Source organism: Cladophialophora yegresii (genome assembly GCF_000585515.1).
Source record: "Cladophialophora yegresii CBS 114405 chromosome Unknown aczIN-supercont1.3, whole genome shotgun sequence".
In the NCBI taxonomy this organism is placed as follows: domain Eukaryota; kingdom Fungi; phylum Ascomycota; class Eurotiomycetes; order Chaetothyriales; family Herpotrichiellaceae; genus Cladophialophora; species Cladophialophora yegresii.
The window spans coordinates 2,616,643-2,635,435 of record NW_006913047.1 but is presented as its reverse complement, the minus strand read 5'-3'; the positions used below and the strand labels follow the sequence as shown (position 1 = coordinate 2,635,435).

General features: G+C 52.6%; 5 protein-coding genes across 5 annotated transcripts; 4 read left to right on the top strand and 1 right to left on the bottom strand.

Moving 5' to 3' along the window:
- Positions 1 to 1,006: 1,006 nt before the first annotated feature.
- A1O7_04688 (serine/threonine protein kinase) lies at positions 1,007 to 2,044 on the top strand (the record flags this gene model as incomplete). Its single annotated transcript, XM_007758698.1, has 1 exon — positions 1,007 to 2,044. The coding sequence occupies one exon, from the start codon at positions 1,007 to 1,009 to the stop codon at positions 2,042 to 2,044; it is 1,038 nt and encodes a 345-aa protein (XP_007756888.1).
- A 1,380-nt stretch (positions 2,045 to 3,424) lies between these two features.
- Positions 3,425 to 4,565, top strand: A1O7_04687 (translation initiation factor 4E; the record flags this gene model as incomplete). Its single annotated transcript, XM_007758697.1, has 3 exons — positions 3,425 to 3,459; positions 3,515 to 4,306; positions 4,364 to 4,565. 3 exons carry the CDS (start codon positions 3,425 to 3,427, stop codon positions 4,563 to 4,565), a joined length of 1,029 nt encoding a protein of 342 aa, XP_007756887.1.
- Positions 4,566 to 5,556: 991 nt separating this feature from the next.
- On the top strand, positions 5,557 to 9,160 carry A1O7_04686 (uncharacterized protein; the record flags this gene model as incomplete). Its single annotated transcript, XM_007758696.1, has 3 exons — positions 5,557 to 5,580; positions 5,628 to 6,754; positions 6,802 to 9,160. The coding sequence occupies 3 exons, from the start codon at positions 5,557 to 5,559 to the stop codon at positions 9,158 to 9,160; spliced, it is 3,510 nt and encodes a 1,169-aa protein (XP_007756886.1).
- A 651-nt stretch (positions 9,161 to 9,811) lies between these two features.
- Positions 9,812 to 11,280, top strand: A1O7_04685 (acid phosphatase; the record flags this gene model as incomplete). The annotated part of the gene is made up of 2 exons (XM_007758695.1): positions 9,812 to 10,032; positions 10,086 to 11,280. The coding sequence occupies 2 exons, from the start codon at positions 9,812 to 9,814 to the stop codon at positions 11,278 to 11,280; spliced, it is 1,416 nt and encodes a 471-aa protein (XP_007756885.1).
- Positions 11,281 to 12,084: 804 nt separating this feature from the next.
- Positions 12,085 to 15,344, bottom strand: A1O7_04684 (uncharacterized protein; the record flags this gene model as incomplete). The annotated part of the gene is made up of 4 exons (XM_007758694.1): positions 12,085 to 13,246; positions 13,301 to 13,549; positions 13,599 to 13,966; positions 14,022 to 15,344. The coding sequence occupies 4 exons, from the start codon at positions 15,342 to 15,344 to the stop codon at positions 12,085 to 12,087; spliced, it is 3,102 nt and encodes a 1,033-aa protein (XP_007756884.1).
- Between the last annotated feature and the right edge of the window lie 3,449 nt (positions 15,345 to 18,793).

Here is an 18,793-nt window from a genome sequence, read left to right as displayed (position 1 = left end):
CTTTCCGCGCGCTGGATATTGTGGAAAACTGCGGTCGAAATAATGCAGGCGACTCCGTCAGCAACGACGCTTCAAACTTGAGACCTGAGTCGGATCTAGATTGTGGATACGAGCAGTGTCGATGGAGCGACTGTTGGCCAAGGGATTCATCAAAGGTAGCTATGTCGACTGAAGGGCCAGATCTAGTTGTGAAGGTCTAATACTGATTATGCTGGGTACTCCGTTGGATATGCAGCCTAGGAGAACTGAGGTCAAGGTGTCGCCGCCGCGAGGAATTTGAATGACGAATGACAAACGAGAAACGCCCGCTTTCAGGTGATGGCGGAGGGCCATCATGACCACCGAATAAGCAGCTCGTCACCTGCGCTCCGTTTCCGAATGTGTGCGATTTAGAGACGGTCTGGTTAATTAGAGCCAATCCTGCCCGCATTTTCGTCACTGCTCCTCTCCTTAGGGTGCCAATGCTGTTGGCGCACCGTGACAGCCTGTTGGAGCTCAATGGCCGGAGCTTCAACATCATCTCTCCAACCACTTTACTCTGCGCATGAGCTTACTCAGACAGTAGCGACGAGATGCTCGTCGGCCGTTACTATGCATCGTTCGCTCTGTTGTTTGTGATGAGATGCAGCGGATCCGTTGCTTTTCAAGGCCCCGCGCCTCGGGCCTGAACAGACTCGGCGGGTTGAACACCCAGTCGTACAGATGGACGTCTTCTCAAGCTGAGGGGCAACCTCCGCCATGGCGGCCAGCTTCTACCCTTGACGAGTATGCTTTTGCTCTTCGAGTAGTTCCAGCTATGTCACTGACGTGTCTGCTAGTTGGGTCGACCGTCCCATTCGTCCCATCAGCCTGCGCCAGCTGTTCTTCTTCGGCCGTACCTTGACAGAAAGTCGTTTGCTGAGCTCCGCCAACTATGTGCGCATGGAATTGCCTACTAGGTTCGTTGGGCTTCGAAACAGTGGGAGGTCGCTCACCTAGTTGCAGGCTTGCGCATAGACTGCGAGACATGCAGCGTTTGCCCTATGTCGTGGTGACCAACCCACATTTGTCCCTCGTGTACGAGCTATATTACAAGTCCTTCGAGAGCTTTCGGCGTGTTCCCGTCATCCGAACGGTCAAGGAGAATGATGAATTTTGCAAAGTCATCAGTGACAGTCTGAAAGAGCATCTGGCGGTCATCCCCAATTTGGTCATGGGAGTGCTCGAGTGTCAAGACTTGGTCTCCCCTGATACCATGGACCATTTCGTTCAGGCCATGCTGCGAGCTCGCATTTCGAGACGGGTCATTGCTGAGCAACATCTTGCTTTGACAGAAACCTTCAATTCACCATGGCATGTGCCCCAACCTAGTTCTGAGAATGAATTTGTCGGCGAGGTCCTCCTCCGGTGCAATGCAAAGGAGGTTATTGAGCGAGTCGGCCATTTCACTCAACAAATTTGCAAGTCAACCAGTGGCGCTGACCCACCAGTGCCTGAGATTCGAGTTCAAGGCCATACAAGCGCTACCTTTCCCTACGTGCTGAGCCATCTGGAGTACGTGGTCGGAGAGCTCTTACGGAACTCGGTGCAGGCAGTTATGGAGAAGTACAAAGATACTCCAGAAACTCCTCCGCCCATCGATGTGCTGATCTGCGAGGCACCGCAGAACGTGGTCATCCGAATCTCTGACCAAGGCGGGGGCATACCTCGAGATATCACACCCTACTTGTGGTCTTTCAATAAAGGACCAAGAAGTGCCGCACGGCTGCAGAATTTCAAGGACGTACCCACCCTTGCAGCCACAATGCAGGAAGTCCGAGTCTCTGCGAACGATAAGCCAAGTGGGAAAACGAGGGATTCCTCGCTCACTACGCTGGCCACAAGGCCCCCAAACCTGAGGCTTGGCATGGGTTTACCTATGAGCAGAGTATACGCTGAGTATTGGGCTGGAGGGCTCGAACTCCACAGCCTGGAAGGCTATGGTGTGGATGCTTTCCTGCAAATCTCGAAATTGGGAAATCAAAACGAACAGCTCACTTCCCGAGCAAGTATTGACGCGGTCTAATAGCGGCAACGATGCTGAGATGCATTGGTCACCTCCACAAACAGCCAGTTGCAGTATCTGCTTACCCTGCCACGAGAAAGGGAAGCCCCAAATGCATTTTAACGAGCCCTCGAACCCCATTCGAAAGAAGGCGAAGACCTTCAAGATCGGAGCCGTGTAAACTCAGTACTGAACCACGGAGGAGAAGATGTCAACCTAGAATGAGTCCACAGAGAGAGGTGGCATCTAAAGCGTGACAGGGCACAAGTGCGAGGCCTAGATCACGACCAGACAAAGGCCAGATTATCGCAAACGATAGCCGGTCGCAGCAGCAGCAGCTTGTACGTCACTTGTCCAGAAGACGGCAATTATCCAGTCTTATAGTCAGGTCTCCGTTGTGAGTCAGAGCAGGACCTCAAAACATTCGAAGGAAGCAGTACCTAAGAGTGAATGACACGAGTTGATTCAGCCTGAGTAACGAAAAGATCAGTCATAGCAGATAGCATGATAAAACAAGCATAAAGTGAAGTGTTTCCTTGAATCAGTCTTCGCCTATTAACCACATGCTCTGCCCGCGAACTGCAAAGACATGTATCTCTACTGCGGCTGAGCTTGTCGGCTTACCAGAGTTGATTGGTTCGTCACAAGGGTTTGCAAGAGCAGAGAGATCAAACAATATAACGCACACTTTATCCTTTGTCCAACTTCTCGCTATTGCGCGTTCCTTTATCTTCTGTTCAAATTGTCCGCTATTCCAGGTCATCACCGCATCATGGCAGCCCTAGGGGCCCTCGTGATGATGGTTTTAAGATGCGGTATTGCTTTTGACAATCACTCTCGACACAGTTATCGGAAACAGTCAGCTTCATGGCGTCGAGGACATAGCTGACGTTGATTTGAGTTAAGTGTCTTGAGAGAAGAAAGAGCAAAAGCAAACCTGTCGCTGAAGAAAAGTTCTAATGAAGTTGAGCCGGAACGCTAATGCTAAAGCGGTTAGCGGCGACTCTGGGGAAATAGCGCAAACGGTTCGCCGATTGGCGGGCTCAAGGCATGCAAGAATGTCAGGAAGTCCAACCAGAGTGAGTCGGTATTTGCTGCTCCTTGTTGCTACAACTCAAATTCACTAGACACTGACTTGTACACCTTCACAAGCTTCTAATACGCCGATTTACCCTCTGAATACTGGACATATTCTATCCACGAGTTGACAGACAGTACATTGCGCCACATTTCCCGTCACCGCGCCGCTCCTGGCGCAGGCCCGATCTCTTCTCCGTCCCACAATCTCATTCCAAAGTCACCGCTCCCGCAGTGACGCTCTTGTCCACCCGCCGTCCAAAGCGAGACTGGCGGAGGTGACATTGTACTGCTGGATTTCCCATTGCTGTCTCTGATCTGCTCATGGAAAACGCAAATTTGTGGACCAGACGATCCAAGTGAGTCTGACCATTATCTATCTTTGGCGCCGGAGTACTCTAACCGCGTCCGAAGTACTGGCAAGTTGTCACTGTCTATGAGAGATCAGGACGGCAAGGATGGTGGCAAGATAGAGTCTCCACGATCCTACTCCAGTCGACGCTTTGGAGACACTTCGTCTCACGGCAAGACGAACCCTTTCAACGCTCTTTCTCCCGCGGCCACGAAATCCCCCTCAGCAGGCGCCTCTTCGGCCTTTGGTCTGGGAAGCGGCGCGTTTGCTTCTTTTGGCTCAGCGAAGACCCCCAAGACTCCTGGAACCGGTCCCGCCTTTGACTTTTCATTGCGTGAGAAGATTGAGAAAAAAGAGAAGGATTCAGACATCCCAGCAGAGACGTCAGAGGCAGAGCCCTCACAGGATTCTTCTTCATCGAGCAAGACTTCTTCAGAACATCCACTTCGGAGTACTTGGAACCTCTTCTACCGGCCCCCTGCCAACAAGTTCTCTGACTACGAGAAATCTACGCAGAGGTTAGCGTCAATTAGCTCGGTAGAGAGCTTCTGGACAATATACTCTCATCTTAAGCGCCCGTCTCTGCTCCCCACCGTCTCGGATTACCATATCTTCAAGGACGGCATCCGTCCGGTATGGGAAGATGAGGCCAACAAGAAGGGCGGGAAGTGGATCGTGAGGCTCAAAAAGGGTGTGGCTGACCGCTACTGGGAGGATCTACTCCTAGCGATCATTGGTGACCAGTTTATGGAGGCTGGAGAGGAAGTTTGCGGGGCTGTACTCAGCGTCAGAAGTGGCGAAGATGTTTTGAGTGTGTGGACTAAGAACGATGGTGGTCGAAACATCAAGATCAGGTATAGAAAGCCGCTTGCTCAATCTCAGAACTGAACAAGAAACTGATCATTCCGCAGAGAGACTATCAAACGAGTACTCGCCTTCCCCCCTGACACCAACATCGTGTGGAAGAGCCACGACGACAGCATCGCGCAACGGTCAGCGCTGGACGAGGCCAGGCAGCAGAAGGTCAGTGGCACCCCAGGCCATCCTGGTGTTCAGCGACGTTCAACTTTACGTGACGAACCGGAGAGGAGTAAAGAAAAGGGGACACAATGATCTCCGTGAAGATGGGAGGTGCCAATCCCTCTGTAGCACTAGCACTGATTTGCATGTATTTGATTCCTGGATAGGGTTCTTCCCATAGCGGAATCTTGATCAAAGCCTGCTTTACTGAGCAAGCGGTATTCAAATTCGCCTTTGAGATTTCACGGTGTTACATCAATTCCACGTATGGACGTATACTCCGTGCATGTCGCATAGACCGCGCGCATCACGGCTGCGGGGAAATTGTTCGCAGTCTTCCCAACTTGCGCTCGTGCCCGCAACCACATGTTCAACATCTTTCACCTCAAGGACAGACATGCTCTCCACCAGTGCACATCTGTAAAGCATGTTGGCAGATTAAACAAATGAGTGTCCCTTGGTTTGAAAAACTACACGGATCCCTTAACAATATCGCACGAAACGGCCTCAAATCGTACCTCGTATCAAATTCACTTGAAGACGGTCCAGAAGACAAATCCATTGCCACACCCCTCGCTGCGCCTTCGGTGTCCTTCACACGCTCAAATGCCTTTTCAGAGAACCCATACCGGGCCCAGATGCCCGCGAACTCTCACCGCTATCTCACCAAGACACTACCCAGTTTCCTCAACGATCTAGGCAATTCCGCACCAGAATTGAAACGCCGTGTTCAAATTGATGTGAGCAGGGTCTCTCGTGTGCTGGGGACAGACTGACGGGAATGTGTCTTTGCAGCTCGAAAGTGATGACGAGACCAAACACGGAAGAAAGAGACCAAAACCTAGCGGAGGGGCAAGAGGCCAAACTCATGAGTACTTTCTTGTTCCCTAAAGACAAAAACGTCTCCTTCTAAGACACAGGCTCTAGGACAAGTGGCACTCCGACAAGGCGAACTCAACAAAGCGATCCGGAAGAGGGGCCAAGGCTTGATGGCAGTTTGATGTACGTCTTATAAATGTGGCATAGGCACAGGCTGGCTCACGGTCTGTGTAGCAGGAGGGATCCTCACGAAGACCCAACAAATATGCGTAGGAGGACGCCGTTCAAAGTATGTCCCCCTCTCCGTCTATCATCTCGTGACTGACAATTCTGTAGGCTCCCTCCGTCTTGAGACCAGTCGATACGCTTGCTGCTGTGCCTGGAACAAGATCGGGATACATTCAAGAAAAGACTAACGGTCGACGCGTTCAAATCTATCCACCCAGCACATTGTCCACCAAGAATAAGGTCCATTCGAATGATCATACCACGCCTAACAAGAAACGCAAGACTGTTGACCTACGAGAAGCCGGAGACTCATCCGCCTCTGCCATCAGTCTTGATGACAGTCAGATGCTCAATGATTCCGAGGATGAACTCGCGCTCAGTAGTTCCAAGCCCCCAAGCCAAATACGAAAAGGCCCAGTACAAGAACCTCTAGCCTCCAGCGGATCGCGGCAATCACCTATCTCGATACTCAGGAGTCGGAATGCCGCCAGTTCAAACCAGACTCAGCGTCAGGATCGTGATTATTCACCCGTGGATGAGGGCGATTTCACTAAAGACGCTGCACGACAAAGGAGGGCTGATAAAGATAAGATGCTGGGGAGCTCTCCTGCTGCTTCAAAGCCGTCAGTGCCACAACGCACCTCGCCATATTTTCGCCAGAGTGTGCATGCTGTTCAAGGAGGAACACATGCCCTAAAACAGGTTCGGCAGAAGGACCCCACCCCAGAGAGTCCTGATGCCATTCAAGGCGGCGAAACCAACCCTCAAAGAAGAGCGTCACCAGTAGCTGGTACAGCCAACGAGTCGCGGTCGAGAAGCAGCCTCCGTGGCTCGAGTATTGGGCAGGGTTTCAATTCGACCAAAGCCAAACTATCAGATCCGCGTGCGAAGAACACCGCTAGCGAAAAGAGTTCGTTCAAGCTTAATGACCTTCTCTATCATAACTTCGCGGACGCATCGATCTACACGATTAAGGTTGACGTTTCAACGAAAGAGATATCGCTTCATACGGATAGTCCCATCTTCCCTGATGAGCCTCTCACCCATCCTCGTGCAATCCGCCAAATAGCGGGAATTTTTTACGGAGCCGATGGATCTGCCCTCGTTCGGTTGCAATTCAGTGGTATAGGGCAAGACTATATGTTTCTCAGATTCGACTCCGACAAATCCGCATGCGACTTCATCATGCTGCTTGCAGAAGCGGTGCCCGGTCTGAAAATGACTGGTAGACATGGGTAGGTGACTCCTCTTAAGCACGCCGCATCTTGCTAACAGGACACAGTGATTGGATGGAAGGTGCATTCAACAGATTCAAGGCCACGCGTAGTAGCAGCCCCAGAAGAGCTCAAATAAATAATATTCGAGCGGAAAACATACTGCCCGCTAGAATGCAAGATTCGCCATCAGGACATCCGATCACAGGAGAGAAGCGTGCCCGTCTTATCGACAAGCTCGATGCTCCATCACCTGCCTCAAGACAGCATACAGTCATCTCCGGAGCGGATCACAAAGCAGCGTCTGAACATGCAGAAGTGGCCCGGGAAAAGGACAGACGGCATTCTTCCCGAGACTCCACATCACCTGAAGCCGGTCACCTGAACGTCTTGACACGGAGGATGACCCGATCGCAAGACGAATTGGTACGTATCCAAGGACGATCACAAAGCGAGAGCCGAAATCGAGCTCTTGGCCCACCATGGAGCAAGGATCTCGTCTATCCGCAGCCGGGTCGCAGGGCTGCAATAGTGCACTTCGACGACTTGGCAAGGCTCGACCATGATGGCTTCTTGAATGACAACCTGATTCTGTTCTTCATGCGATATCTCGAAACCCACATGGAGAAAAATAACCCAGAAGTGTACAAGCGAATGCATTTCTTCAACACCTACTTCTACGAAGCTCTCACTAAAAACCCGAAAGCAAAAAAGAACCTCAACTACGAGGCTGTCAGTCGATGGACAAAGAACATCAATCTCTTCAGTCGAGATTTCGTGGTCGTACCCGTCAACGAGAATCTGCATTGGTACGTTGCTATCATTTGCAATCTCCCCTATTTTCTAGGTGACAAAGGCGACAGTGGGTGGCCGGGGAGCACGATTGGGATCGAGCGTCCTAATGAAGGGGGGGAAGACGAGAGTGAAGAGGAAGCCGATGCAAAGACAGCAGCGACACAAAATTCTCTGGCCGACCTCTCTATTAGTGACGGCGAAAAGGACGGTCAAATTCCCGCAAAGAGAAAGCGACCTGGACGTCGAAAAGTACCCCGAAGATCGCTTCCAAAATACCCCATCAACAAGCCAGTTATCATCACACTCGACTCACTTGGCCATAGTCGCTCGGCCACATGTTCACACCTCAGAAATTATGTGGCATTAGAGGCCAAGGACAAGCGAAATCTAGAGATCGACCCTGCTGAACTCCGAGGGATGACTGCAAAGGAGATCCCTACTCAAGGCAATTTCAGCGACTGTGGGCTTTTCGTCTGCGTCTATCTTGAGCAGTTCGTTGCAGACCCCTACAACTTCGTCCGACGAATTCTGCAGCGTGACGAGAGTGGACAGCAGTGGCCACGAGAAATCCACAGTGAGGATTTGAGGTCGAGGCTGCGGGAGCTGATCTTGGAAATGCATCGGAGGCAGGAGAAGGAATCAACCAAGCAGGACGAGCCGATCATTGGTAATATCTTAATCGAAAGGGAAACGCCGTCCCTAACGCCGCCACCAAACCACGAGAAGCCGCCCACAAAGCAAGATATTGAAGAGGCGCAAGAGAGGTTTGAGGCGCTTGTGGGTGCTCGAGGCCAGCCGCCCAACCCTCGTGAAGGATGCGCCGTGCAGCCAAATCCTCTAGCGGCCGCTCGAGACAGTATCGATGCTCTTCATGCTGTCCCCGACTCTCAAGACCGCTATGTTGAGAATGATGAAGATGATATCATCATCAGCGACGAGGTACTCCGAGTCAAGACTGAACATGTCCCGACATCACCACCTTTTCGCGAACCACGAGTGAAACAAAGCTCGCCTTCCGCCCCCGCTGCACAAGCCAAAGCATCTCCCTCATCTACACATGCACATCCTATGCAGAAAGGCCGTACTCATTCAAATCCAGCCGAGCTGGCCGAGCATTTGCGCGAGGGAAGAGCTGAACACAATCGGCACAGACGACGTCAGGTGACTCAAAAGAAAAAGAGTCCTGAGAAGACACGCGCATCTAGGTCGCCAAGCCGCCTGACGGATGAGCTCCTCTCTGGAGAAAAATCTTGGCTACCCGGGATCGAGTCGTTTGCCGCACAAATCTCAGCCAGTCCAGGACTAGCCACGACCAGGGAGGAGAACGCAAGACGGGCGACACCGGAGAACATGAGCTCAAGCTCGAGCCCAAGCTCGAGCTCGGAACCAGAGATCGTTGGTGAACGGAGAGTCTTGCCCGCTAGACAAACCCCGGGATCGAAGAAACGCAAGCGCGCTTCAGGGAAAGTAGAGGCACCGGAGACTGCTCAAGATCTGCCGCGATGTGAATCCGGTGGGTTCTACGACGAGGCTGAAGCGGAAGTACCCGAGTCCCAGGACGCACAGGCTGGACATGGAAGAAGTTCGTGGCTAAACTCGGGGGCATCGAAGAAGTACAAGATTTGTCGCTGATGAGTAAGAAATAGTCCTTGCATTGTTTTCAGACTCGGTCGGAGGGATATGCGTTTGAACCAGACAGCTTGTGAATCTACCTTATTGCCGAGTCGACAGACTGTCGTCCATTCTAAACCGCTCTATCTGGACTGCAACTGGCACATCCTGCTGCAGGCTTGCGATATACCGTAACTTGTACGCGTGCAAGGTCGAAAGATGTATCCGCTGAGTGCGCATAGTTCCGATTTCGTAGTACGCAGTACTTCGGCACATTGCTCCTCTGTAGCATTGCGGTATCGTAACTCCGAGACATGTCGTCATCTGCTCCAATCCTGGTGGGGCACTGGTGGGTAACCACAGCCTCGCTTAACGACCGCGTTGAGGCTTAGAGGAGGGAAAGCCGGACGGTGCCTGGATTGATTCTCGGTTAATGCCAGTCTAGGCCTAGCAGCCTGCATTAGGGGAAAGCTATCCCACCTTTCCAGCTTGGCTAATGCTTGATGGAGCAAGCTCCGACGATCATCCGAGAGTGAGCCTCTTTTCAAAACTTGGTTATTCAGGTATGATGACATTGTACACACTGGCCGTCCTGTCTTATAAGCTCGACTGCAGAATAAGCTTACAGGTATGTCTGTGGCGTACTGAACTGAACCACCTCTACACACAAGCATGGAACTGACCCGTCTGCTCCTGTCAGCCGCAATCTTGCCCTCGCTGGCATGCGGGCTCACCTCACAACTCTACGATACCTACAGCTTCAACCCACTTCAACATCTAGCAGGGATCGCGCCCTACTTTGAGCCGAACGATCCTCCGCGAGACCCAAATCCTCCGGATGGCTGCACCGTCACGAAAGCCGCGTACCTAGTTCGACATGCTGCAATTAACGCGTGAGTTTACCCTTCGCTAGAGAACAACGCTCGTCTATACTCACTCCATGCAGGAACGACTTTGACTACGAGACGTATATCGAGCCTTTCCTCTCGAAGCTGAAGAACCATACCAACATCAACTGGGGAAATCTGCCCTCTCTTGCCTTCCTTCAGACCTGGATCCCTCCATCGTTTGCCGAGCAGGAGCGCCTGACAAGGGTTGGCAAGCTCGAAGCAGCTCAGCTCGGCGTCGAGGTTTCGTTCCGATACCCCAACTTCCGACCTCCACAAAAAGTATGGGCGTCGACCGCGGAACGCACCGTCATGTCCGCCGAGTCGTTCATCCGTGGCTACGAGGCGTCTGACAACAACATCACACTGGTGCAGATCTACGAAAGCGAAGAAGGTGGCGCCAACACCCTCACTCCCTACGACAGTTGTCCGGCGTATTCGTCCTCGGCGGGCAGCGAACAGTCCCAGCAGTACTTATCCAGATGGTCAAACCCATACGTGAACCGTCTGAACCACGTGTTCTCGAGCTTCAATTTCACCAAAAACGACATTGTGGGCATGATGGAGCTGTGCGGCTACGAAACCGTCATCCGGGGCTCCTCGCCCTTTTGCTCTCTCGACCTTTTCCCCCGGGACGCGTGGTTGAGCTTCGAATACACAAACGACATCATGTACTTCTACAATACTGGCTACGGGAATCCAGTGGCCGGAGCCATCGCCCTCCCATGGGTGAATGCCACAATGGACCTCCTACAGTCGGATGACGACGGTCCCACCTCGCAGGACATCTACGTAAGCTTCACCCATCGAGAGTTCCCTCCCACAGTACTCGTCGCAATGGGTCTCTTCAATAACAGCGACTTCATTGGCGGCAATGCCAACGCCAGCATGCCTCTGGACCGCATCAACTACAACCGCGCGTGGGTCTCCTCGTACATCTTACCTTTCCTCACAAACATCGCGATCGAGCGGATGAATTGCTCCGCCCGGGCCAACACGTACGGAGATCTGGTAGATGGCGACTCGACCTACTACCGCGTCCTGGTCAACGATTCTCCCCAGACACTGCCGGGCTGCTACGACGGACCGGACGAGAGCTGCGGCTCAACCGGCCTGACGGACTGGTTGGCCGAGCGTGCCGCCATGTTTGGAGGGTATTCCGCCGCGTGCAATACCGGGTCCGAGTACAAGAATTCCACAGACCAAGTGACGTTCTACCAGAACAGCGGTAATGGGAGCTTTGTTGGCAAGTGAACACGGCATTAACGGAGTACGAAGTGATTTTTTTTTTTAGCGTGTAACCTAGCAAGCGTAGCGATATCAAATGAATTACTTGGTCTTCCTGTAAGATGGCGCCAAAGTGTGCACCGTTTTTCACGTCCATATCGTCTGCAATATGGTGATTCAACATGACTAGACCGCCACGATGTACCATGCTACCATGCTACGAGTCGTACGTGACGTTCAAAGGGCCCTAAGCCGGGAGACTCTGATACTTTCATACATATAGTACATCTAGACCCCGTCACTCAACAACACTAGGGCCGCTCTGGAAAGGCAAGGCGGCAACCTACTCTCCGCTTACACAGAGGCACAGACGCACAAAATGGTGACTAAAATCCAATCAAACGAGCCGGCCAGTGGTCTTTGGAAGTCCGGAGTGCTCGAACTGGCTGTACTGTGCTGTGCTGTGCTGTTGGATGCGGGTGGACGAGCCATCGAATGATGTGCTATCTTTGATATATAATCCAGTACGAGTGGGCTTCAGGACTACTCCGTATAATGTCAAGCTTTCCATTTCAGCGTGGGGCGGGTCGACACCTATAACTATCCCTATGCTCCGGTTACGATTTTTGAAGGGTTAATTAAGTGGCCCACCCACACAGCAACCCCTTTATCTCCAAGACATGGATTCCCCGTATTCGTACAAGTAATGTAAATATGCTTTTCGGTGTTGAATAGAAAGCGTCCACGGTATGTATCAAGGGCGATGTCTATGGCGCAGGAAATGCTGTAAAGGAGCCACGGACCTCGCCCCTGATGGTTCGTCAGACGATCTCAGGTCAAGTCAATGACCTCGACGAGCCCATGCCTTGGTCTGACTGGATCTGCCCTGCTCGTCGTGGACTTCGCTTTCTTGGACAGTTTCTCTGACTCTCGATCTTCTGCAGCCGGCCTCTTTGAAAGAGTAGCGGGAGGGGCGTTGGCGCTGGATGCCTGGAGAGGTAATACCCCGGCTGGAGTTTGCTCGCCATGTAACTTGGTGACATCGGCATCGATGATCGCAAGAGCAGTACCCTGCGGAACATACATGTTGAAGCGGCCAGTCTTGACGAGCTCCTTTATCTTCTTTTTGGCTTCGGCTTTTCTCGTCTTCCATGTGTCGTGGTCGGCCTGGGCTTTGCTCGGATTCTTGGTTATCTGCCAGACATTGGGATTCGAGTTCCGGAGAGTCGTGACCGAGTAATTGGCGCCTGCTTTATCAGTGAAATAGGTATGCAGGTGGTGACGTCGAGGCTTGCTGGCGGGAAATTTGCCGACTATGCGATCCGGTGCGGCAAGGAACGCGTTGACCGAGGGACAGTCCTTGCAGGAAGATGACTTGCACCCGCCCTTGCGTTGGCTCCAAGTCCCTGGGCGGGCGGGCTCGCGGCCAACGCCGGCCACGACAAGGCGTACGAGCATGGCGGTCACCAGATGCTTGTCCGCGTCGGAGGCTCGGTTGCTGTGCGGATCTAGCTTCAGAGCCTCGACCTTTTGCTCGAACACCATCTTCACGAAAGGAAGCAGCGTGTGAATGCAGGCCTCGCGGTCCGCTGCTTCGACGGCTGACTGGAGACGCGACTTCATCTCCGACTCGGCGAGCACGCCTAGGGATGAAGTATGACTCAACAAGCTAGCAAGCTCGCTTCCGTCGAGGAGATGTTCTTCAGGCCTCGGGGCTGGGGTGGGTCGGGGAGGAGGGCTAAATGTGTCTAACACACTTCTCAGAAGCCTGGTGTTTGCCATTGGTTTTACAGGAAGAGACTCCAACTCGAAAGACGTCCAAATATTTGCGTACACAGCCTTGCTGACGTTTACGCAGGCCTGAGGACTGAAAGTTAGCTGGCATCCTTCGTTCAACTCGGTCGTTATGTCAACTTGGTCCACCCGCGCGGCGAGGCAGTTTGCGAAAGCAACTTTGAATGCAGTACCGCATTTGGCAATGGCTGGAAGGATGCTGCGCACGAGTTAGTCCGCATTGACATTGGTAGCCAAAAATCGGCAGACGTACTGCTCTTGGACGTCCTTCACAGTCCACTCCCCAATGACGTGGACGAGCGCTGCGCCATCTGCTTTCGACAGGGTCTGGGCAACTTCAGCTGCCACAAGCTGCTTGACCAACATCTGCTGAGCCCAGAGTCTGTACTGTTTGGGGAGCATCTCGTCGGGGTGCAAAGTTGACCGTACACCTTTCTCAACGATCATCAGGTATTCATGTTTCTGAATCAGAGTGCTTGTCAAGCTCAATGCAGCCTCGATCCTGTGCTCAGGTTAGTCGCAAAATTGTGTTCGCGGGTTCCATTTCATACCTTTGCGCAATCTCAGGACGGACCTCGCAGCCCATATGGCGGCCGAGCAGCCGAAATGCTTCTCGTGATTGTGACTCACTAATGCCTTGGACTAATCCGTCGTAAAGGTCAAAACGCTCGCACTGTAATGCCGACGCGATAGCTTCCTGTATGAGAATCTGGGCGTTCTCTTGATCTTGCCGCCAGTAGCGGTTTTGGTTCTTGTTGGCCAGTACGAGTTCACAGACTTTCATTAGATCTTCCTTGGCCGTGGGGTCATTGTCGGCTTTTTGACGGAGGTCCGTCAATAACGCAATCACTCGAAGATTGCGCCTGTCACATTCATACAAAAATTCGACTTTTCTGGCTGGCGGCACGATGAGGATGACCTGAGATTGGAAACCATTAGCAATTGTCACAAAGGTTCGCTAGCGTATCACTTACGGTATTGTGATACCGAAAAGTGGCAGTACACCCTTCATTGCCGGTGTACCCCGAGTGATCTTCTTCGTCAGGTTCCTCGTCGTCTTCATCGATAGGGTCCACAAAGTTTTCCTCTTCCACTGCGATTCCCGACTGTGCAAAGTTGACGGGGTGGTACATTCGTGAGCCGGCCAAGTCGGCTATGTAAGTCAAAGTGATCGAGCGACTAAGTTCTTCCTCCTCCTGCTCCTGCTCCTCCTCTCCTTCCTCCTCGTCCTCGTCCTCCTCTTCGTCATAGTAACCATAGTGACGATTGTCGTAACCATCATCAGTCTTTGTGATTTCTTTCTCCATATTAGCAAGGTACAGTTCGAAGCCGAGCTCGTCTGCCACCTGCTTCAAGCATTGTAACTGGCCAAGATCTGCACCTTTCAAGAGATCGGCCCGAAGGCTTGCTTGAGTGTACTCATGTTGCAACCGGTATACCAGAAAGTTGGGCAAGTCATCAAATCGCTGGAGGTACTCGTTGTATCTGGTCAACGCAGCGACCAAGTTATACTTGTGCTCGAACGTTTTAGCGGGCGTCACTTGCCCTTCTTTGGTGGCGCCGTGGCGTATCAAATTGTACGTGAGGACCAGTCGATATCCGGAGGTCACAGGCTTGACCTCGTGGAGGACATCGGCGTACCAAGCGGCGTAAGACATGGCGAATTCCGAATTTGGTGCCGTCTCGATTGATTTGGTTTCTCCATTGAAAGAAAGGATAAGCTCGCCACCTTCGTGAGCAGAGGGCAGGCAGATGACCAAGGTCCCGAACATGCCAGGAGCCTTTTCACTGTCTTTGTGAGGCTTGAAGAAGGCACCCGGCTCGTACAAGAGCAGCTTGTACAGCTCTGCAGAAAACCGGTCTGGCTCGATGTCAAGTACGAGTGCGCCATGGATCTTTCTAGCGACATTGTCGACTGCTTGCTGCCATTTGGGGTTACGAATGGTGAATTGAGACGGGTCGAGCTGCCATGACTTTCGGATCGAGGTGTCGACAATGGTTTGCGAACCCTTGCCGAAGGGGCTTTGCTGGGACTTCGAGATGATGGTCTGCGCATCATGTTGAGACAGTGGCAATCCGATGATGCCGTGGTCCTCTAGATAGAGTCCCGGATTCTGGGCGCTTTCCAGGCCACCACCACAAGCGAACGCGCTTGGGCCTTGTGCGATAGAGAGCACGTCGAAGATCTCATCCTTGAGCTGCTGTAACGATGGTGATCCGGCATGCCGCGCTCTCGCACGCCCGTCCGTAGAGACAGGATCGATGCCCGCAAGACTGATGGGCCCGTGTGGGGGCATGCTTCATTTGACGGGACCCTCAGCAACGAAAAGGTGTCAGCTAAGACGTGAGGACCAATGAAGAGGAGCACGGAGTAAAGGCACACAGAAAGTCAGAGTCAAAGCGTGAGCATCGTTGACCATCGTTTAGCGCGTCGATAAGCCAGACGCGACAAGGCTGAAACAACAGATCGGTCGAGGCTGGGCAGGATTGCAAGTGCTTGGTACGATTACAGGGAAGCATTGCTGCTTTGAGCGTGGTCTAAACATGGAGGCCGCAGAGGCAAGTCGAAGACCATCTCGTGCGGTGCAAGCAGTTAGTTGACGAGACAAGCTGCGGGTGAACTGCTCGTGGGAATGTTGTTGACCCATTGTAGGAGATGTGCAACCGAAAGGTCCAAGTCGTACTCCGTAGAGTTGCTCCACAAGAGAAATTCGCGGTCGCGGCTACCCCAGGCTGCTACTCGGACCCGAGGCGCCAGGAGCAATGCTGTCGAAGAAGCTTGTGGGCGATTGAGGCCCGGCGGCGCCCGCCAATCTCGGAGACTTGAACGCCGGCCCATGTCTGGTAAAGAGCCGAAGATGGATTGGCGCAGAGGTGCCACCTGGATGTATGGCGGCTTAAATCTCCGTCCCCGTTGCTTTCGGGCTTATTCTATTTTGACGTCTACACATAAACAACGCCAAAGCTGTTCAGGCTCAGGCTCTTTGAGAGACTCTCGTGGCAGCTGTGGGCATAGGCAGAAGATAACCGTCATGGTCGCCGCCGACACCCAAGAGGTCGGCGGTGGGGGGACGGCAGCCGCAAGCACCAAGCCAAGCTACAGTCCCGCAGATGTCTATGCGACACGCGAAGCTCACACCATGCGCCGCACCCTTGCTATACCAGAACAGCAGTGAGCGCAACACCCAGTGAACATGTTATAAGGCTTATCAAAGTGACGGTTGCTGTTACCAGGACCCACCAAATACTCATCACTCTCAAGCAGAAGCATCTCGTCGCAATGAAGTGACCATGACAGAGACTGTTCTCGACCACACAATCGGCAGGCAGTTGCTGTTTGGTTGCTGCAGAATACCAGCCGCCTAGAAACGCTCCTCGGCTGGTCGGTCATTGGAAAACAGTCATTCGGTTTATCCCATCGACAGGCAACAGTTTGATGCTATGGACATTGAATCAGATCTCGACCCGTCGATCTGAAGGGAGTTCAAGACGGTGCGGGACAGGGAAAGCGCCAGACGTAAGTGAGAGGACACCATTGATCAACCGGGAACGTTCAGCGTCTGAAGAAGCTTTTGTTAGCGAGGTGGGTGTGTGACAAGAAACGGTAATCCCTTCAAAGATCAAGAGTCCAAGAGGTCGAACTGTATGTCCCCATGTCGCTTCTGCTGCAGTGAATGACATTGCCCAGGGAGTTATCAGGACATGTTCGTGATGGAAGTTGTCAACGGCAATGCTGATGCTTTTTAGTGAAGAGTCCAGGATAAAGCGTTACGAAGACATAGATCATGGCGGCAAATGCTCGGCCAATCTGGTTCAAGGTTACAAATCTCGATGTCCACGATGGTCGAGCACCACGGCGAGGCCTGACCACCTCTCCAGAACCGATGGCGGCCTCTGGCTTCGAATTAGCAGATTCACTCCGGTGTGAGCAAGCCTCTCTCACTACCGCACCACCAACACCAGCAAGCTAACGGGATGGCTGACGATGACTTCCGGTGAAAGCTTCGTCACAAGCCCACTGAAATTGTTATCGAGCATATCACGGAAGTTTCGTCGCCAGGGTATTCCTACTGTTCATTTCAAGGTAGGTGCGCTGCTCAAGATGAATCGATGGATACTCGTACGGGGTACACAGTACACAGGAAGTGTTGGGAAGCTTGAACCATTCACTTCAACGGTTTGAGATGATTGCCCGAGCACAGCTGTGGGTGGCCATGGGGTCCCAGTCAGTGATCAACTACTCCTCTTGACAGAAGGTGGAGATTGCACAGAAAGTGTGACGACTCTGATGCTGCGAAGACCCCTTGACATGACAACAGTTGCCGGCTTCTTTGTCCCTGGTTGTTCTGCTTCATGCGCTCCTAGGGCGGAGGGGGGCCAGTGTTGTTGAGGGGTCATAGTGGCGATCATCGAGCATGATCTCGATCCCGGCCATACGAGAATCGCGCGTGGGTGGGGATGCTGGAGGATTAGCATCGAATCTTGGTTTATCAACGCCTGTGGTCGAAGCATGATGCTTGCGCGCGTTACTAGTGTGTGTTCTGTGTGCGAGTAGGTATCTCACACCTTGGGAGTCTCTTCGACAAGGAGCTTGCCATACCTGGTGCCGGTGCCGGTGCTGGTGCTGGTGCTGGTGGAACGAGGCCAGGTTACCTATTACCTGGTGCACCTTGGGTCGAAGAATTTATTCGAATTTGGCATCATCGCGAATGAGCGATGCGGGAGGTGATGTGCAGCAGCCCCTCTCGGGCGGCTGCTTCAGAAAGGCAAACGATGGCCGTCATACATCATATGCCAGGCGTGGCCTCAGTGCCTGTGGTGCCCGTCCCCCCCCTCGAGATCTCACGGCCCGCAACGTCATACCGTGCTAGGTACAGTGGGTATCGTCAACAAAGTGAGCACAAGGGAGAGTTGCTGGTTCCAGGCATCGTCGATGCGTCCAGAAGGCTCGTCAGAGCTGAGACTTGAGGATCCTCCATCGGACAATCACAATGTCCCATGTCCTGGTTTCACTTTCCCATGATGACGTTCCATGAGGCAAGCCAGGCGAGCTGCGATGCCAACACCGAGATCCATCACACACAATCGAAATTGACGATGAGCATGTGGGGAACGTCTGGGAGACAGTGGCAAATCACTTTCCTCCCGTGGCCATCAGGTATGACGTGCTCCTACTGCGCTGAAGGAAGGAGGCATGATGCAAGCGATCGGCGAGGCTGTTGCCCCAACCACGACCTTTGTTCATTCCCGAGAAAAAGCCCAGCCGATTGTTTAACCTCGGAGATATTGGCTAAGCACTTCGAGGTACGAGTAATCTTACTCAGTCCTGCTGGTACGAGTACTTTGTTGGTATTGCCGATAGACCCTGTGTGGCCATTGCAACTCTCCCGCCTGTGGACTGGCTGCCCTACTTTCTGAACTTCTCCATTAAAGAAATGGTTCTGAGGTAGATGAGAATGTAATTGTATTTCAGGGGAACGGATATTAAATTGAAAGGATAGGTCTTGACACGACATGTGTCCATGATGGGACACGTTGGAATTGATTCATCATTGACTACCATGATAAGCTCGCCCGCTCCGCCAGACTCCAATACAAGTACACGCGCCATCTAAATGCTTAACGCTCCTGGCCTACAGTAAAAGCCAAAGTTGCCAACCCCGAAGTACATTGCTCAGGGGCTAAGACTGTGGGCAAAGTACATAGAACCATGCCCGGCAAAAGTAGATCATAGCGCAAACCCGGG